The sequence below is a fragment of the Phoca vitulina genome, unplaced genomic scaffold, assembly GCF_004348235.1.
Source record: "Phoca vitulina isolate PV1807 unplaced genomic scaffold, GSC_HSeal_1.0 scaffold77, whole genome shotgun sequence".
Taxonomy (NCBI): Eukaryota; Metazoa; Chordata; class Mammalia; order Carnivora; family Phocidae; genus Phoca; species Phoca vitulina.
In genome coordinates, this window is record NW_022589780.1 from 2,963,229 (window position 1) to 2,984,430 (window position 21,202).

The 21,202-nt window shown below is 41.4% G+C and overlaps 1 protein-coding gene across 3 annotated transcripts in view; it reads left to right on the plus strand.

Moving 5' to 3' along the window:
- The first annotated feature begins 372 nt into the window (after positions 1-372).
- Positions 373-21,202, plus strand: part of OPHN1 (oligophrenin 1) — a 507,505-nt gene continuing 486,675 nt past the window's right edge. The window contains exons 1-2 of one of the 3 annotated variants that reach the window (XM_032393808.1): positions 373-748; positions 1,276-1,446. In XM_032393808.1, the coding sequence (XP_032249699.1) occupies positions 1,293-1,446 (154 nt within the window). In that variant the 5' untranslated portion in view covers positions 373-748; positions 1,276-1,292. The other 2 variants (XM_032393806.1, XM_032393807.1) reach the window with 2 other exon arrangements.

Below are 21,202 nucleotides of genomic sequence, written 5' to 3' on the forward strand. Positions count from 1 at the left end.
TTTGGCGGGGGGTTCTGAGCCTAACATTGAGATCCTAGAGTAGGAGTCAACCCTTGAGGTTGTCCAGGTCGAGGGCCCATGGGAATTCAAACACTGGGATCAGGACAAATGGGCAAGGGAAGGGAAAAGGAAGTTGCTCCCTCAGAGGGAAGCTGGAAAGAGAGTAAGGAAAAAAAAAAAAAAAAAAAAAAAAGACAGCCAAGTAATGGGAAGTGAGAGATGGCCTCCCACAACTGACGCCTCCCGGGTTCTCTCGCTCGTTTCGGAAACTTTTCCTCTTAGGCTCCAGTGTGGCGCACCTGCCCCTCGAGGCTAGGCCTGGGCAGCGAGCCTGGGGCAGGCTGGGAAAGTCTTGCTAGGAGAGCCTCCGCCCTGGCGGGGTGGTGGGGAGATCGCAGGGAGGAGTCATGGGGCGAGAAACGGAAAGACTACATCTCCCAGGCCGCCACGCTTTCCAGCTGGAGTCCTAGGGCGCCGACTGCTCCCCAGTTTCCGTAGGCAAGCGCCAGGCTACCGCAGCTATTGTGCGTAGCGATATCGCCCTCCTCTTCCCTCTCGGGTGTCTCGGGAGGAAGGCTACGTCTCAATTGCCGCCGGGGCTTAACCCCTCCGACGCCTACCAGGACAGCAGGCCGGCTCCCTTGGACCAGGAAGAACTCTTGGGAGCGAGAACACTCTGGTCACGCAATCCCAGGGTGCGAGGAAGACAGTCGAAGAAGGAGCCCGAGGGCTGGGGCTCGCCACAAAGGTTCGCTGGGGCGGGGCGGCAGCTCTGGCTTTAAGAAGGGGGAGGGGATAGTGCAATCAGGGTTGCCCGCGGAGTTCGGCAAAGGAAATCTTCAGCTAGCTCGGGAACGAGGACCGAGGAGAGCAGGCTTCCAGTCCCAGCGCCCACCCCAGCCTCCACCCTGGGCGGGCCGAAGTGTCACGTTTGCAGTTGCTCAGGAAGGACTCCCGCTGGTCTCCGGAGGCAGGCTGCGCTGCCTGTCTGGGGAGGCAATGCCTTGGGGGCATGCTGCTCGCTAGGCAGAACCCCTCCGGGGTCGGACTGCATTAGTTAGCTTTCTGTGTCATCTGAAGCAATTGCCGGCCGCCCGCTTCTGGCACAGACCAGCCAGCTTTACCCAGGAATCTCCACGGAACAGGTACCTGTCCTCCAAAGGGAGGGAGGCTACGAGTTTCCCAGGCGGGTCCCGCGCTCAGGTCCTCCCATCTGCTCCCCCCTACTGTGCCGCTGATGCTCTTGGTCTTTGTGTCTTTCCTCTCTCCTTTCAGCCCTCGCCATCAGAACCATGGGGCATCCCCCGCTGGAGTTCAGCGACTGCTACCTGGACAGCCCCGATTTCCGCGAGAGGCTCAAGTGTTACGAGCAGGAGCTGGAGAGAACCAATAAATTCATTAAGGACGTCATCAAGGATGGCAACGCGCTAATCAGCGCAATGAGAAGTAAGTGGAAGGTTTCGATGGATGAGCTGTTTCCCTGAGCTAGTGGCTCTGGCCTTTAAGCTCTTTCCTCCACACCGCAGGGGGAAGGGAGGATTCACGGTGCTTCCCAATCCAGTTCTCTGAGGCGAGTGGGTTTCTGAACACTTCGGAAGCGGGGTCAGTTGAAGTGGAAGGTGGTGGTTGTAACTAGAACTTTGGTGGCCTTGACTTTGTAAGACTTGATCTGTACCTGTGCCAAGGACCCTCTTGCTCTCCGACTATCCTTACTTGGCAGATTGGTGTTCTGAAGGGATAATTTGCCTGTACTGTTGCTCATGTTTAGTACTCATGTCTTGGGTAAGGAGACATTCAAGCTGACCAAGGAACTGCCCTATGCCCTAGCACCTCCTAAAGAAGAGAGGTTTGAAGCCGGCAGCTTGAGTAATGGTTTTGTCCTGGCTTCTGGTTGCTAACGGATGAGGGTGGGGGCAGTAAAAAAAAAAAAAAAATTACCTGTATCAACCTGTTTTCTAAAGAAAGCACCTTTGCCCCAGTGACTTTTTTCCTTTAAGGTCCTGAGCTATGGTTTTGGTCAGAGTCAGTCTAAGCCCAGAATTATTGGATGGCCTCACGTGCCCCTGAATTCTGCTTGGGGGTGAAACTGAGACCTGCCTGGTACCTGGCATAAGGAGCCCAGCCCCCAGGGAGCATACTTCAGGGCCAGGGTTAAGGGCCACTGGTCTGAAGGAACCTCATCTAGCTTGGCTTTCCCAGTGGTCACAGCTGACAGCTGTGGGACTGTACCCCCCTTCCCCACTGTGTGGAGTTTTTATTTCTGCTAGTTGGCAGAAGACTTGGAGTAAGAGAAAGAATAATAAATATTCCCAACAAGAGTGCAGGCAAGCCAGCCCTTTGTGCCAAAGTACATATACCCAGAAGAATGGAGGATAGCGATTGGGTGGAGTGATAAGTTTTTCTCTTCTTGGCTGAAAAGTCGTTGCAAAAAATAAAGTCACTGGTCAGAGTCACTGGTAAATATGTCCTGTCTGCTTATAACTTTGTTCTGAATGGGTTTATCCCCGAAAAACTGTGTCCAGAGTCCAGTGTGGGGACCTTCTCAAGGCAGATGGAGCCGATGAAGAGCAGGGAGAAAGGCTTGGGAGTGCAGTGGTAACAGCTACCAGCTGGTATTTTTGTGCAGCTCTTTTGCTCCTGGGAATCTGTGCTTTCACTGCCAGTGTTGTCTGCCCACTTTGGTGAGAGTATATCAATTGCCCAAGTTCCTGCTGGTCATTTGATTGAGTTTGATTATTTAATTCTTTTGTCGTATTGTGGTCTAAACAAGAGCACACTCTTGGCAGCACCTTAAAGATGGGGTATTTGAAATGCTGATCCTTAGAGACGTATAGGCTAGGCTTTGGGGTGTGTTGCCACTTAATAGAATTCATTGAGGGCTTAAAGATATGCAAGTTATGCCACAAAAGTAGTTAGAAAGATTGAGGGTTCGTTGAAAGGAAAAGGGGAGAATGTTTGGATTTTTAAAAATTTTTACTCATGATAAGCTGCTTGGTGTAGTATCTACAGTCAAATGTAGCTCATCATAAGCCCCAGGAAGGGAATGGTTTTGTGAAGTGTATGGTAAGCTGAAATTGTTTGTGCTAAAAAGTGACCAGCTACGGAGAGATTAAGATTAACATTAACGTTTGAGGAAGGGCAGATTTTTGTATGCCAGGGGCAAGTAGTGGTTCTTACTCTTTCCTTCTTCTCTGAGACTGAGACTGGTAAGAGTCAACAGTTATGCAGGCCTAAACCTTTGCAGATGGGTGGAAGATCCAAGAAATAGTTTGGCCCATGGTGTTTCTTGATATTCAGGGTGGTTTTCTGTTTCCGAATATACATAGAAAGCCAAAATAGGGCAGGGAGGAAATAAAACCCAGCAGCTAACCCATACTCCATTTCTTTTCCTTTAAGTTGCATGATTCTAAAAACATGATTAGATAGAGGCAAAGGCGGGATGTTTCCCACTGTCTTGACCACAGTAATGTTTATACTCCCACTCTACTTCCTCACACTGTGCTAACTTTTTGAGAATAAGTGGGGAAGCAAAACAAAGGTATGCTTTTGCTTTGTGTGGAGGAAACAGGAAAAGAGAACCCTGGAACTGGAGTTAGAAGACGTGGCTTCGCCATCTTGGAATAAGATGGCACAGATTGCTAACTTCATCTGTTAAATAGGGGTGATTATACCCATCTCACAGGGTTGTTGTGAGACTCAAAGGAGTTAATGGATTATGAAAGTGCTTTTTGAATGGAAACAGCTAAACATAGAAAGTTGTTGATAATATGTCTTAGGCTAATAATGTAGCTGCTGGTGAGTGTGTATTTTTCAGTAGGTTTCTGAAGGGAAATGAATAAGCAGAAGTAGTTGGAAACTTATTTTTTGCTGTCATCTTATTGGAAAATGTCACTCCCTACATTGGCATGTCTCAGCGATTAATTTTGTATTCACGTGTGGGGATTCATTTTGGCATTTGGAGCCTGGCATTAACGTCAGAAAGAATGATTGACACCTTTCCATTTAACTCACTAAATTGACTAGCAAATCAAATGGCTAGTGTTTCTAGGAACCAATGAAACTTGGTGCATTGTGCTGCAAAAACTAGCTGCAGTTTTTGTTAAAGTTGCTAGCCTAGGTGGAACTGGATTTCTACATTTATCCTGCTTGTGTCTGATTTTGTACAGAGCTCCAGATAAGGTTTAAGTCACAACTTTGTGTCATGATTTAGTCATTAAACATAGGTCCCTTTTGAATATTTAGATTTACTTACATCTGTACTCAGAGGTAATTGATGTTATGAACAATACTCAACATGTCTCCCTTGGGGAAGTGGTTGATTTCCCCCCTTTAAATGTGATTTATTTATAATCGTTGGGGTACAAGATGATGATTATAACTTAAACTAGTGGAAAATAAAAACACCATGACTCTGAAAGGTGAACATATTGCCCGCTTTTCTGTTTGTCCTTTGTTTTTATGTTGGCAGTTTTGGTCCCTGGTGGTGTTTGAATATTTTCTAAGCACTCAGGCTAGGAATTACTCAGAACAAGTGACGTGGCTCCTGCTTATATCACAAGGCAACATGATACACCTAATAAATGATATATATAGTTCAGTGAACACATACCATTCATTCAGTAAATACTTGTGCACATACTATATTCAAGCCACTGTGCTCAGGGCTGTCACAAATGTGGCAGGCTTAGTCATACATGGATCCTGCCCTCAGAGAGTTCCTAGACTAGTAGGAGAGAAAAGACATGGGTAGAGATCACTATCCTGTAAGGCAGTAGATATGGATCAGAGCCATAAGAATGAAACAGGTGGATATCAGGGCACAGGACACCAGCAGGAGAGCTCATTTCTTGGTGGGAGGGCAAGGAAAAGGAAAGGAGGAAATGGCATTGGAATTTGACAGAATTCATACTTACTGCTTGTTTAACTGTTCCCAGTGCCAGGCATTAAAATATTGTAATAGCCTTATGAGGTAAGGATTATTATTCCCATTGTACAGATGAGAAAACTGAAGTTCAGAGGTGCTAAGTAACTTTCTCAACAAATAAGGGCGAGAGTCTGAATTAGAACCCAGACCTGACTCTAAAGGCCCTGCTTACTTTACTGTGTTGCACTGTATTTGGGATGAGGCATTTCATGTAGTAGGAATGACTTAGAGGATATAAAGGGACAGCAGATAATTGAAGTCATCTGCAGTGGATAGGTTGCAGGAAGGACGTTTTGGGAGATGAGGTTGGACTGGAAGGTTGAGGCCTTAATTGTGCAGGGACCTGTTAAATACTTCAGATTTTTCTTTATAGATAGAGGGAATATTAAAAATGTTTTTCGTTAGGAGAGAGGCATGGTGGCAACTGCCTTCGGCTCAGGTCATGATCCCAGGGTCCTGGGATCGAGCTCCGCATCAGGCTCCCTGCTCCGCGGGAAGCCCGCTTCTCCCTCTCCCACTCCCCCTGCTTGTGTTCCCTCTCTCGCTGTGTCTCTCTCTGTCAAATAAATAAATAAAATCTTTAAAAAATTTTTCATATGTCATAAAATATTCTTCTGCTTTTGAATTTTTCAGCTGTTTAAAAACATAAAAACCATTCTCACCTCAGCTAGGGGAGGGAGGCATGCAAAAATAGGCAGCAGGTTGGGTTTGTCTGTCTGGTAGTAGTTGGCAGACCTCTGATATAACTAGTCAACCTAAAAAAACCTAAATGGATTTTTATTGGTAAAGCAATGAAAATAGCTAATGGTAGAATATAATGCCATATTTCACATTTCCATCAACTAGGTTTCCTTTGCTGTGCTGTTAATTGTGCCTGATCCGGATTCGGGGATCACAGGCTCAAGTGCTGTCAGAGGCCAAGGAGAAAACAGAAAAGTATAAAGCTGTTGGAAATGGGTTAATAGGGCTGGAATGATTGGGGCAAAATACAGCAGCCTCACCCCATTCAAATGGCCTTTACTTTGTTTTTTTTTTTTTAATGTGCTAACTAAATAAAATACATTCAGAGCCTATATTTAATCAGGTTGCAACTCCTGAGCTAGATGATCTAACTCTATTAGTCTATGAGTCTTGGATGCTTATGTGCTAGGGAAATGAAAGGCAATAGTCTCCAGATAGAGATTTCTCTGGGGAAGCACTACTGGGCACTGTTTCCATATGAGCAGAGACAGAATGATAGTATAATGGGGAACAATCCCTAGACATGACGATTAGATACCTGGGTATGGTTCTGTTACTAATGGGATCTGTGACCTTCGTAAGTCATTTTGTTGGGGCCCCAGGTCTGCAGCTTTATAAAGGTAGGGGCTGGGCAGGAGATCTGTAAGCTCACTTTCAGCTCTAACATTCCATGGCTTTTGTTTTGTTTTGTTTTGTATTGCATATTGTGGTTTAATCATTTGGGAAAGAAATGACTAACCCAATTATAGGAACTTATTTTATGCCTACATAAATTTTCACATTATTGTAGTGTCCATGTCAGTATTTAGTTAAATAGAAACATTTAAACAAAAATTTTAGTCTTTCAATAACCAAGGATAACATACATTATGTATGTTTGTGTATATAAAGCAGATGTCAGAAAAAAAGAATTATATCACTAAGCCTACCCATATACATGTACAGTCACACATACATAGGCTGTCTGGGACTAATGAAAACTTATGTTTTAAAAGAATACAAAAGAGGGGTGTCTGGCTGGCTTAGTCAGTAGAGCATGGGGCTCTCGATCTTGGGGTCACGAGTTTGAGCTCCATGTTAGGTGTACGGATTACTTACATAAATAAACTTAAAAACATTAAAAAAATAAAAATATAAAAGATGCATTCTGTACTAAAAATGTACATGAAGTTGATAAAGTAGAAATCATATAATTTCTATAGCTTTTATAACCTAGTCTTAAATTCTTTAAAAATGTCACTTTCTTATATTCTGTACTTTTAAAGACAAGAGTTTTAGATGTTTACATTAAGGTGACCTTTTGGGGTATCTGTCCACCTCTTGCTTTGGCAACTGGGGCACCTGTCTGGTAAGTGCTTTCTTGGAAGGACGGATTGATTCCTTCTGTGAGGCAAATTTGATCTTGAATATCAATGGGGAGCCATCTCTAGCTTGACACAGAGAGAACCTGGTTGCTAGTTCCAACTCCTGTCACTAGCTTGCTGTATGACGTTGAATAAGTCTTTAGCTTTGTGAGCCCGAGTTTTCCCATTTGTAAAATTAGAGTTTTGGTCAGTAAGCCTTAGCATTCCTCCTGGCTTTATCATTCTCTGTTTTCTGGGCTGCAACTGTCTTGCTCATAGTCAAGCAGCCTAAATTGATTCTGTTATAAACTTTAGAGCCAATTCACCTTTACTCTGGAAGAGTAGGCAAGGGGAAAATCAAACTGATATGTCCGGCATAAGTAGATGACTTGAATCGTGCTAACTTATCTGATTATCTTCTTGATGAATGCTTCCTGAAAGGTGTCACCCTGATGGCCTTTCATTCTGTCCCGAATAGCTCTCTAGTGAGAGAACCCAAAGCTTTTAATTCCTTTGGGGTGGGTATAGTGTCATGGTGTGCAGGGAGGAGTTGGTGATGTAATATACATTCTCAGCAGATATCCTGTCATTATCTTGGTGATATTTAATTAGTGCCTTAGAACACATGGGGTTATTTTAGATATTCTCTGAAGTCAGACCAATGTAATGAGTATGTCATATGGTACTGTTGTTAGTAAGTGTTAACCGGTGTCGAATGGAATTTGGTGGAGGCATTACTGCCATGTTCATTGAAGGCCCTCAGGAAACCAGATTCCAAAGTCTAAAGTAGTTGGACTAGTAGTGCTGTAGGGACTTGGGAGGAAAAGGGAACCAAACCAGCCTTTCAGTATGACCATTTATAAGAAGTTTTTTGTTGGGGGGAATGGGGGATGGTGTTGGGATGGGGTAGGGAATGTTGTGGCTTGACCTGCTTGTTAAGAAAAGTTTTTCAGAGTTAATAGTGATGAAGGGAAGTTACTTTTCAGCTTAATTTTTATAGCCTCACTTGTTAAAGCATAGCCACAGTCTTCTTTATTCTGGCATCTGTTTCTCTAATCATTTACTATAGGAATTTTCTAAAGCCCATGAAGATCTAGAAGGAAATATGGTTTTCCAGGAGAGTACCCTGGAAATCTTGAGCTGATTTTTTTTGCTAGTGGGGTAGAGAGCCCACATGATGCTTTATTGGACTTGCATCAAGTGCTAAAGCCGTGCACAATGTAAAGGCATTTCAATTTAATTCAACATGGATTTGCTAAGCACTTATATGTGTCAGGTACTATCCTGGAAATTGGGGGAATAATGGTGAATAAGGCTGCTATGGGCTCTCTCTCTTGGAGCATACATAAAACATCTGATTGCTCATTTAAATAATTTAATTACAATTGTGAGCATAGCAGTGAAAAGTTCAGGGTATGATGTATATTCTATCACATGTCACAAGGAGGATCTTTGTGGGGGAGAAAAGGGAGTTAGACTATGGGGATGTAACTGTCCATGGGAAAAAGAATGAACTGAAAAAGGAAGAGTTCGTAAGTCAAAGCTACCTGTCTTACTACCCTTCCCTTGGTAGTTAATGGTCCTGGCTAATGGTAGTTAATAGATACTTCAAATGAGTGGAAATTTTCTCAGAAACAGACAGGGTGTAGTACATTTCATGGGGTCTTCAGGGAAAATCTAAAGTACCTACTGTCTCCTTTTATAAGTATATTACAATTTTTTTTGATTGGTAACACATGAGCATGGTACAAAATTCAAAAGGTACAAAAGGCTAAACCTTCTGCCTCCTCTTATGTCCCAGTTCCCCAGTTCTCCACCCTAGCAGCAACAACGGGTAGCTGTTTGTTTATTCTTTAAAAAGAGTTTACCCCATTGCTTCTTTTAACTTCTGTTTCCTCAGGAGTGTGTTTCATTGTAGGCAAATTTCCAGCCACACTGGGGCAAGATTTCTTTAAAATTGTGTTTGGAGGGAATGGTAGATTAAATACCTCAGAAAATCAACTCTGTAAAAGCAAAAAGGACACTGGCAAAAATTATCAAAATTAATTTTTTCAGAACTCTGGAAATTAACCAAAAGGCTTGCAACAATCTAGAGTGTTTACTGATGAAAAGATGTTGAACCTTTGTAGCAGCAGGGTTTGTGGCATTTTAACTTAACCTGCCTCATTTTCCCTTCTCCATAGTTTTGGGGTAACCTTGAAAACCAACAGCCTCCTAACCACATTAGCTGTGGAAACCAGCCCTTTTAGCATCTGAGGGGGAAGACTGGGTTTGTAGCTCCTCAAGAACCCACATACCCAGAGTCTTGTCACTATTTAACCTGTCTCAAAGCTACCTAGAAAAACCCATTTATAGGACTTCTCTTTACTTCACCTGACTTAGGGCTAGCTCAGTGAGAAAAGTTCTATCCCTAGGGTGTTTAACATTACAGCTGCGTGAGACTGCAATACCAGTAGGGCAAGCAAGAGCCTGGCCAAAAACATGAAAGGAAGAAATAGGGAATGAGATACCCACTGGGGGCTTTGGAAAACTCTGACATATTCTTGGAGATCTAGAAGGCCACGTGCATGCCCAGGACTATGCATGTGCCTAGAAAAGACCTCAGAGGGCTCTAATTTCTCCCCTATGTCCGAACTTGAGGCAGAGTTGTGAAGTACCTGGCTGAGTGTTGAGGGAATGTCCCAACCTACACACAGAACCCCTTGGCAAAAGGTGGCAGTCTTAATGGTTCAAGACATTTAAGAAGGTCTCTGAAAAGTCACTAGCTGGCCACTAAGCTAACCAAGCAGAGATGTCAGTGGCAAGGAATACAAGGAATACAAACATTACAGAAATAGTCCAAGAAAGACACTAAACAAAGCAACAACAACAACAACAATAGCAACAAGACCTGGGTGGGGGTCAGGATCTGATTTCCAGAGGTACCACATTATATTGTTTTTTTTTTTTAAAGATTTTATTTATTCATTTGACAGAGAGAGATGGAACACAAGCAGGGGGAGTGGGAGAGGGAGAAGCAGGCTTCCCGCGGAGCAGGGAGCCCAATGCGGGGCTTGATCCCAGGACCCCGGGATCATGACCTGAGCTGAAGGCAGACACTTAATGACTGAGCCACCCAGGTGCCCCCACATTATATTGTTTAAAATGCCCAATTTTCAAAAAAAATAATCAGGCATACCAAAAAAATATGACCTCTATGTAGGAAAAAAAGCAGTCAGTAGAGACTGTCCCTGATGTGGCCTAAATGTTGGAATTTAGACAAAAAATTTAAATCAGCTAATATAAATATAATCAAAGAAATAAAGGAAACCATGTCTAAAGATTTAAAGGAATTCATGAGAACAATGTATCAACAAAGAGACACTACAAACAAATAAATATTATAAAGAGGAACAAGAGAAATTCTGGAGTTGAAAAGTAAAATAGCTGAAATGAAAAATTCACTAGAGAAGTTCAGTAGCAGAATTGAGCTAGCAGAAGGAAGAGTAAGGAACTTGAAGATTGAGATTATCTAGTTTGAGCAAAAGAAAGAAAAAAAAAATGAAGAAAAATGAACAGAGCCCCAGAAACTGTGGGACACCATCAGGTGTATAAGATATGCATAATGGAATTCCCAGGAGAAGATAGATTGAAAGGAGCAGAAAGAATATTTGAAAAAATAATGGCCTAAAATTTCCCAAATTTGATGAACAACACTAATCTCCAGGTTCAGGAAGCTCAAAAAGCTCCACATAGGAGAAACTAAAGGAGAGCCATACCTAGATAGGTTATAGTTAAACAGTTAAAAACCAAAGACAGAGAGAATCTTGAAAGAAGCAAGAGAAAAGTAACTCACCAGGTAAATGGGATCCTTAAAAGATTAAAGGTAACTTATCAAGAACCATGGAGACCAGGAGGCAGTGCTGCTGAAATTCAAAGTGCTGAAAGAAAAATAATGACAACCAAGAATTCTGTATTCATGAAAACCATCCTTCCTCCTTCAAAAACAAAGGAGAAATTAAGACATTCTCAGGTAAACAGAACCAAAAACTGAGAATTTGTCACTAGCAGACCTGCCCTATAAGAAATACTAATGGGAATCCTTCAGGATGAAATGAAAGAATAATGAATGGTAACTCAAATCTGTACAAAATATGAAGAGTACAAGTAAATGTAACTAAATATGAAGACATAAAAGACAGTATAACTGTCTTTTAGTAATTCTTTTTTCCCTACCCGATTTAAATGACAACTGCATAATGCAATATTTACAAAGCTATGTTGATGAACTTATGATATATAAAGATGCCATACATATGACAATACAGCACAAAGCAGGGGAGAGGAAACAATTATACTGGCACCATTGTTTCTGTATGCTTTCTAAATTAAGTTAAAATTAATCTGAACCAGATTGTCTTAAATTAAGATGGTAATTGTAATCCCGAGGTCAGCCACTAATAAAACAACTAAAAAATATACAGTGAAAGAAACAAGGGAATTAAAATAGTACACTAGACAATATTTAACACAGAAGAAGGTAGTAATGGAGGAATAGAGGAAACAAGATTAAGATATATCGAAAATAAATGGTAGACATAAATCCTGCCTATCTGTAATTATATCAGGTGTGAATGGAGTACACACTGCAGTAGAAAGGCAGGAATTAGCAAAATGGATAAATTGATTAAAATATATACTGTCTTTAAGAGACACATTTTGGATTCAGAGACACAAATGGTTGAGAATAAAAGGATGGAAAAATATGCCAAGCAAACAGTAGCCAAAGAGAGTTGTGGTGGCTATACTAATATCAGACAATGTAGATTTTTTTATTTTTTATTTTTATTTTTTTAAAAAGATTTTATTTATTTATTTGACAGAGAGAGACACAGTGAGAGAGGGAACACAAGCAGGGGGAGCGTGAGAGGGAGAAGCAGGCTTCCCACGGAGCAGGGAGCCTCAGGTGGGGCTCAATCCCAGGACCCTGGGATCATGACCCGAGCGGAAGGCAGATGCTTAATGACTGAGCCACCCAGGCGCCCCAGTGTAGATTTTTTAAAAAAAGATTTTGTTTATTTATCTGAGAGAGAGCGAGCAGAGAGAGCAGCAGAGGGAGAGGGACAAGCAGATTCTGTGCTGAGTGTGGAGCCCGAAGCAGGGCCCAATCTCATGACCCTTGAGATCATGACCTGAGCTAAAACCAAGAGTCAGATGCCTAACTGACTGAGCTACCCAGGTGCCCCCAGACAACATAGATTTTAAGACAAAATATTTTTGACATACAAAGAAAAGTATTTTATAATGGTAAACACAGTCCATGTATCAGGAAGATATAAAATTATAAACATATGCACCTAACAACAGAGCCTCACAATACATGAAGCGGAAGTGACAGAATTGAAGGGGGAAATAGATACTCTAAAAATAGTAGTTGGAGACTTCAATATTCCACTTTCAATAAGGGATAGATTAACTAGACAGAGATCAGCAAGTAATAGAAGACTTGAACAATACTATAAACCAACTAGACCTCTTGCAGGTATTTGTAGAACACTCTACATGACAACAACAGATACACATTCTTCTCAAGTGCACATGGAACATTTTTCAGGATAGACCTTCTGCTAGGCCACAAAACATGCCTACATATATTTATTCACATGGATCATATTCTCTAGCTACCGTGGAATGAAATTACAAATCAATAACAAAAGGATATTTAGGCAGTTCACAAATATGTGGAAATTAGTTATCAGACTCCTAAGTGTCTTTGGGCCAAAGAAATCCTAAGGGCAATTAGCAAATACTTTGGAATGAATAAAAATGAAAAATGCCAGAAATTATGGGATGCAGGAAAAGCAGTGCTTAGAGGAAAATTTATAGCTTTAAACACCTACATCAGAAAAGAAGAAAGATCACAATTCAGTAATCTAACCTTCCACATCAAGATACTAGAAAAAGAACAAACTAATCCAAAAGAAAGTAGAAGGAAAGAAGAGATAAATATAAAGTGGAATTAAATGAAATAAGGAATAGGAGAGCCATAGAGAAAATTTAAAAAAATCAAAAGTTGGTTTTTAAAAAGACCAACAACATTGAGAAATCATTAGCTAGACTGACAAAGAGAAAAGATAGAAGATTGAATTATTAAAAGCAGGAATGAAGGAGGGGACACTACCAACCTTACAAAAATTAAAAACAAAAAAAAGAAAGGGAATACTATGAATAACTTTATGCCAATAAATTATGTAATTTAGATGAGATGGTCAAATTTCTAGGAAGACACAGACTACCAAAATTGACTCCACAATAAATGGAGAATCTGTATAGACTTATAACAAGTAAAGATATTGAATTAGTAATCAAAATACTACCCACAAAGAAAAGCCCAGGCCTAGCTGGTTTCATTGGTGAATTCTTCCAAACATTTAAATAAAAATTAATACCCATCCTTTGCAAACGAGAGAGAACACTTCTTAACACTTAACACTTCTCTGAGGCCAGTAGTAGCCTGATAGCAAAACTAGACAGCACAAGAAAATAAAACTATAGACCATAATCAAGTGGAATTTATCTCAGGAATCCAAAGTTAGTTTAACATCTGAAAATCGATCAATGTAATAATGCACCAAATAATTGAAATAAGAGAAGAAAACATATAATAGATACAGATATATTTTTTTAAAGATTTTTATTTATTAGAGAGAGAGCACGCTCGAGCACGAACTGGGGGAGGGGCAGTGGGAGAAGCAGACTCCCCACTGAGCAGGGAGCCATGATGCAGGGCTCGATCCCAGGAACCTGGGGTCATGACCTGAGCTGAAGGCAGACACTTAACCGACTGAGCCACCCTGGTGCCCCCATATGATACAGATATTTTAAAAACCTTATTATGTTAAAAACATTAAAACTAGGTATATCAGGTTAGTGGTTGTTTAGGGCTGGGGGAGAGGGTCGCAATGTATTATGACTGTTAATAGGCGAAGGATTTCTGTTTGGGGTTGTGAAAATCTTCTAAAATTAGATTGTGATGATAGTTGTACAACTCTGTGACTATACTAAAACCCACTTAATTGTACATTTTAATGAGTGAATTTTGTGATATGTGAGTTATATCTTAAAGCCATTTTTTTTTTCACATTGTGCATGTGAAACAGAGGTGCTTGGCTTATAGTCCTACGTTTTCCTTTGGTTCTTATAGAATAACAGACCTGGAAGGTTGTTTAGGAAACTTTACATCGACTCTGTTGAGTTTATGTCTAGGGAAAAGGAAGCCAAGAGAGAGAACTGACTCCTTCAGGGACCTAGAGCTGGCATCCAAATTGGGACCAGAATCAGATTTCCTGGTTTTTAATTCTAAGGTTCTTTTTATACTGTACTCTAAAGCAGGTATCTTGCATTAAAACTGCCTGGATATTTTTTATTGGGACTGGAGGTACTTTTGTTTGAAATGACCCAGTTGGCAGTAAAGAACTGGACCAGTAGTAAGTTTCCTTTCATTCCCTCCCCTCATCATGGCTGGGATTAGGGGTTTCCCTGTTAAGCAGTCTAGCCTCAATTTAATTAGGATCTGGTTGTGTTTTCTGTCCTTTGTCATAGAAGAACGGCTATACGTTCTGATGGTGTGACACCCGTCCTCATTGTTTCCTTCCCTAAGAGCCTACACCAGCTGGTTAGGCAGTTCCAGAGGCCTCCTCTCTTCTCTGCTCATTTGTTGATGTCTTTTGGCAAAAGCAGCTGCTTTTCTTGTAGTGGGTAGTGTCTAATTGGGAAATGTGTGGCATTACTAAAGGGTGACAAAGTCCTCCCCCCCTATTATTTTTATCGTAAGGCAGCATAAAATTTCTCCTCTAAGTGACAAGCAGTAGGCCCCACACTATAGTACCATATTAGGAACTTAAAGGCAGTTCTTTGCAAAAGGTTTTCATTAAGGACTTCCCAGAAATAGGAGGGCCACATTTCAGCTTCCAACTCTCTTTCCAGAGCCAGGCTGTCGTGGAAAAGCCTTTCCATGTGATTGGAAAAATATGTATTTTGCATGTGGCAGTTGACAGCTGGGGACTAATCCTGAATTCATCCGTCCTGAATTCATTAGGTGGGGGGAGGGTGGTGAGTAACAAGCCATCAAGGTGTTTTATAGCTGCCCCTTACAACTTTTGTCTAGAGCAGGAGAAAAACTCCAAAGGGAGTTGTAGAGAGAATGTCCTTGCCACCATTGTCACCATGCTGAATTTCTCTTGCTCTTAACATGGTAAATATTGATAGCTCTCCATGTCTGGTTTGTCTGGACAGATCTCTCTTCTAGAATCCCCGACCATGCCCAGTGTTTCAGGGTTTATGGGAATGATTATTCTGTTATGGCACTAAATAGGAAAGCAAAAGGTTATCAGTGTGCTAATTGGGTAACAGCTCAGCCAGGGATTGTATGGCTGCACTAGCAGAAAGGAAGGGGAGGGAAAGCTGGGGCTTCTTGGCATTTTGTTTGCTTTTCCTTTGTGAAAAGCAGTTGCTGTTTATTTCCTTTTCTTTTTGACTAATGGGCCCAATCTTGCTGGAAATGGACACATAGAGTTCCAAGGGCCCTTCAGAGAACATTTAACTCTTTCATATTTCAGATGAAGAAGCAAACTTAAGAGGGGATGTTCCTTGTCCAAGATCATGGAGCCAGTTAGTCAGAGAGTCAGTACTGGAACCCAGTAACCAGTCCCCTCTCCTGGGCTCTGTGCAATATCACTGTGCCTCACAAAACACTCTACTCTTCACAGCCTCTGCTGAGCCTACGATTTTTTTCAGAATCACTTTCAGATTGTGAAAGAAAAGACTTCTTTTCTCTTTACTGCCTCTTGCCAAGAATGCACCTCCAGTGTTGGCCTAAAGACAGCCATGCATTTCACAGACCTGCGAGAATGGAGTAGGGGAAGGAAGATTCAGGAAGGCTGAAGTTACTGCTGTACTTTTTCTAGTTGGCTCTTGCCTAGCTTGATGAAGCAGATCAAGAGAACGATCTTTTATAATAGAATTCCCCTCCAGATATGTGGAATTTAGAGAATCCAATTATGCATGAGGAAGAAGTAATTCTAATACAAATTGAGTTGTGTTTCAGGTATGGTGAAGTTTGTGCTGGGCAACAGCAAGGCTGGGATCTGTGAATGTGATCTTACTCGGGTTGACCAATTACCTGGATGTGGATATAGATATAGGCATAAACTGTGGATATAGATATGGGTATAAATTAACATTTGCAAAGCACTTTATAGTATACAAGGCACTTTCACATACGTTATGTAACTTAATCTGGGAAGGAAAATGTTCTCTCCATTTTATAGATGAGGAAACTAAGGCTTAGAGAGCTTAAGTACTTTCCCGCTGCTAGTCAGTAGTAGGACTAAGCCTTAGATTTTCTGAGTAATCTTTCCGCTGTTCCACATTGCTTTTTTTCCCTTTAACGATGAAAGAGCATATAAGTGCTCTTCAGAGGAACAGATAGTTTAGAAAGAACAGATATCAAGAAGAGATATGTCGCCTTCTGTAGAGAACAGGAGTAGCCACCAGTATGCGTGTAAAGGGGAAGTGGCCATTAAGAAAGGTTTGAAAGCTGGAGAACAGCAGTAAAGAAGTGGGTAGCTGGCAGGGCGGATAGCCCGGAGCTCATGGTAGAGTTTCTGACATCATCAACCTACTGTGTGCTATTCTGGGAAGGCTGCTGTGAAGAAGACAGTCCAGACCAGTGTAGAGGTCTTTAAAGGAGAATTCTCCGAAGCCAATGGAGGTGGTTAAAAAGAATTGAAGAAGCTTCATATTGATGATGGGTGATGAGGGGGTTGGCCCTGGGCAACGTTCATTACAGATTTGGGATGTAAAATGAAGCTTAAAATAGTACATTAGCTAATAAGGAAGTAAAATAGGTGGGTATTTTAATAGGCCACTTAGTTTTCTATTCTAGAGGTTTCATTGGTGGTGCAGACATTATTTAGTCCAAGTTATGTGAATGTTGACTTTTAGGGCTAATGCATATCTTGTTTGAAACCAGTTTCATCCTTAGATGGAGTTGTGTGTTTGCACTGATATCATACATAATAATACGTCATAAAAATAATGGAAGTAGGGGCGCCTGGGTGGCTCAGTCGTTAAGCGTCTGCCTTCAGCTCAGGTCATGATCCCAGCGTCCTGGGATCGAGCCCCGCATCAGGCTCCCTGCTCCTCGGGAAGCCTGCTTCTCCCTCTCCCACTCCCCCTGCTTGTGTTCCCTCTCTGGCTGTCTTTCTCTCTGTCAAATAAATAAAACCTTTAAAAAAAAAAATGGAAGTAAAACATCTGTCTTAGTATTTTTCAGTTCGCCTGTTTTACCTACTATTTTAATTTGATCTTTACACCAACCCTAAGAGCTAATCAGGCAGGGTATTATTAGTGTTCCTCTTTATACAGGTGAAGTGACCAAGGGCAACTAATGGTCTCCCAGTATTACGGATTAGGAAGTTGAAATTCAGAGAAGTTAAGTGATTTGCTCAGTTATTCAGCTAATGTGTGGCAAATTGGGGTCCAAATCCGGATTTTCTGGCTCTCAAGGGCTTCAGATTTTATTCTTATTCTAATGTATTCTCTGTAGAATGGGGTCAGTGGTTATGCCTTACAGGGTGGGTTTGGGAAGTCTGTGTCTCTGGCTTTCTTGTATAGTCTCTTGCCATCGTAGGTACCTGATTCTCCCTGATGTGTGTCCCAGCTCTGGCCTGGCTTTGCACTCAGTCCTCTTCTGCTCCTTGAGCCTGCCCTCCTAACACCATTTCCTTATATATCTCACTATCTGTTAAACTCTTACTATTCAGTCTTCTCACTGTTGCCCATTGCCAGATGCCATCTCCTACCTTCTGGATCCTAGGAAGCCCTCTCAGAAACCTTGCCTTTCTGTGCCTTGTTTTTATGCCTAGCCACCTCTTTCTGCTCTGATGACTTACCTGCTACACTGCAAAGTGTGATTTAAAGTCTGTGGACCCCTCCTTCAAGCCATGTGTTAGACAGCCCCTATTCAAAGGAGCTCATAAATATTAGGTGTGCCATGGTATTTAGGACAAATCCTTTGCTTCTCTCTTACCCCTGTGCCTTTAATCAGCTTCTGCTTCCCTGGTAATATGAGAATAATTGGCATGTTTTCTGGGCAAAGCCCATTATATAGATTTCCTTTGCAGCAAGCTGTTTTGCCCTGACCCATGTCTGGCATTATTACCAAAGCTCTTGCTGGTGTTTTGTCAGGTCTAACAAGTCCAGCAGGATCTGGCTGATTAAAGCATTGAACCAGTCACAGGGCAAGGAGGCACTTGCTTGGCAAGTCTTCTTTCTAGGGAGAATTCTTTTCTCTCAGTAGCAGTCTCACCCTGAAGGAGTTAGTAGTCCTCTTTAGGACTGGCTTTCCCAAAGTGTGGCCCTCCAGGAGCTTCTGGGTGTTCGTGAAGGCTGCTGGACAATTGTGGCTTTGATGTTTCCTATGGGATACTGTCTGAGTTTCTCCATCAGGCAAGAATTAATAATGTGATGTTTAATAAAAAAAAATGTATCATTCCATTGGCACATCAGAGAATGTCACTCTGGTCTCTGTTGGATCAGCAAAGACTTTTGTTTTCTAATGGTGACAAGTAGAAGTTGGTGGAATGGATACTCACAGGCATCGTATACTTTGAAGTGTTTTGTAGGCTCTGACTTTAAGAATAAGTGATTGAGGGAAACTTTCTAGCCTTGCGCCTTTGCTCTTTGCTCCTTCTTAGAAGTCCTGGGCTGAAGGGAGAGGGGATAAGGAGTTACTTGATTTCTCAAAGAGGTCTCCTTGCTCTGTTTGCACCAAAGCAAGGGTCCGCATACTATGGCTCATGGACCAAATCCTGCCCACCACCTATTTTGTAAATAATGTCTGCTTTTGTAAATAACATTTTATTGGCACAGAGCCCCACCCACTTGTTCATATATTGTCTAAGGCTGCTTTTGCACTAAAATGGCAGAGTTAAGTAGTTTCAGCAGAGACAATATAGCCCTTGAAAACTAAAATAGTCTGTGTAACACTAATTGGCTGTTGTTGGGTAGGGCAAGACATGGAGTTTCTTGAACGTTCCTTGGGCCCTTTAGTTTTTGTCCAGCTTCATCTGAGTTTGTGTAGAGAGGTATATAAGGAAGTGGTTTTAGAAATAGCCTACTTCCTAATACACAATGAAGGCTTGGAATCCATATGGTACTACTAGGTGTTTTTGTTTCTGTTGTTGTTGTTGTTGTTGTTTGAATGGGTAAAAGCCTCCATCATCAGTGATGCATCCCTAATGCCTAGCCCAGGGCCTGACTCAATCTCAGCTCTGGTCTCAAGAAGCTATCATTCAGGGTTTTTGCTTTCCCCAGTGACCAGTCAGAAGCACATTGCTTCTCCAGTGCAAAAATTGGTCATCTTTCAGTATTTGGCCATGAACCCCTGTTTCCTCCTTCCCATTAGAGACCATCATTGGGTAAAAGATCATTGGAATCTTTTACAAATCCCCTGAAGAGTTTGTATGCATTTGTTGATTTTGAATTTTGAACTGGTATATTAAGCCCTAAGGTGTAATCTATGGCTTTGCTAGAAGGCAAACGCATGATTTCTGTTGTATGATTTGTCATAAAGTAACAAGAATCTTTTCTTCTCCTTGACCAATTTGGGAACTTCTGGTTCATTAAAGGGGCCAGATAGCAGTTCCCTTGAGAGTTAACAATGAAGGTGACAGGACAGGAACCACAAAAGTCACAACTGGGCATGCTGCCCAGTCAGGCTTTCTCCAACTGGTCAGATATTATTTCGGAGGTCCAAAGAAATGGAATGTTATGAACGGGAGTACCTCTCAGCATTCCTGGTGTTTATTTATTCCTTGTGATTAATTGGTATGATTTTGGCATTTTGGTATGATTTAATATAGATTTTAAAAGCATGGCAGTTGCTAGATGTGATTTCATGTTATTTGTGGTACCTCTACTAAAATGGAACAGTCTGGCCTCTAAAACCTAGTTTTAGAGAATAACCACAAGTTCCCCTATATAAGTAAGGCAATCAGAATTATAGTGTTAGAAGGGGTCTGGGAGGTCATGGAGTCAACAACAGCTCTGTTTACCAGCCACCTACATCAGCCAAAACAGATGAGAGCTAGAAAAGGTATGGGATTAGATTGTTGCCTTAGGGATGTTTTCCATCATTAACTTCTGTCCTTTTGGGAGCACTGGGTACTAGTTTGTTAGGGAAAATATAACTTTTGGATCCCAGGGCTTTAATTAAGTCTTCTATTTTTTTTTTCTTCAATCTTACCTAAAGGACACTTGGGACTAAAGTAGTTAAAGATATGCTCTTGGTTGAGGTTATGTTACTGAGCTTAGGTTTCAGCATATTCTCTGTCTAGGAAGTAAGAGTTTATCAGCAAAGAATGACATGGCGAGGCTTAGCACAGTAGCTTGATGTTTTGTGTATTCTAGGCACATAGATCTGGGTTAAAATTCCATATTTGCCTTTGACGGCATTTGGCAAGCTACCAGCCTCTTAAAGTCTCAGTTTCCTCAACTATAAATGGAGATAGTAATACCAACCTTGGTCATTGAGTGTATTAATGAAATAAGATATTTAAAAGTAACATGCTCTTCATAATTGTTAGGATCTCCTAAGTATTTTTTAAAAACATATTTGTGGCAAATGCTTGTGCCATAAATAAAGTTAAATTGTAGTAATCAACAACTTGGTTGGAGTTTGGATATGGGCCATTAATTGAGAATTCAAGAATACGTTTTACAAAGAGAAGAGCAAAGGAACATGAGTCATAGTGCTTTCTGTCAGACAGCCCTGCAGAGATGCCCCAATGAAGAGTAAGTAAGGTAGGGACTGATCAGAAAGCCTTCTGATATAGCATATAAAAGAATTTCACTCACAAGGAAGGTATCAGTGTGCCTGATCTTGGTCTCCTTTTCTATAATAATAATTTGAGAAAGATTAGCATTGCTATTTGCAGTTGAGTGTCATATTTTTGCTGCAGTTCTTCTGGCACTGAGAAAGGGAACACTCTTTAGGTCTGGTCAAAATGCCTAACATAGTGCCTGACCCTCAGTATTCTCTAAGTATTCTATTCGAATGAATAATGAGAGCCATTTTACAACAGGTAAATTGAGAAAAAGAACAGTTAAGTGGCTTATCCAAGGAATAACACAGAAATTGTGGCCTTGTCCC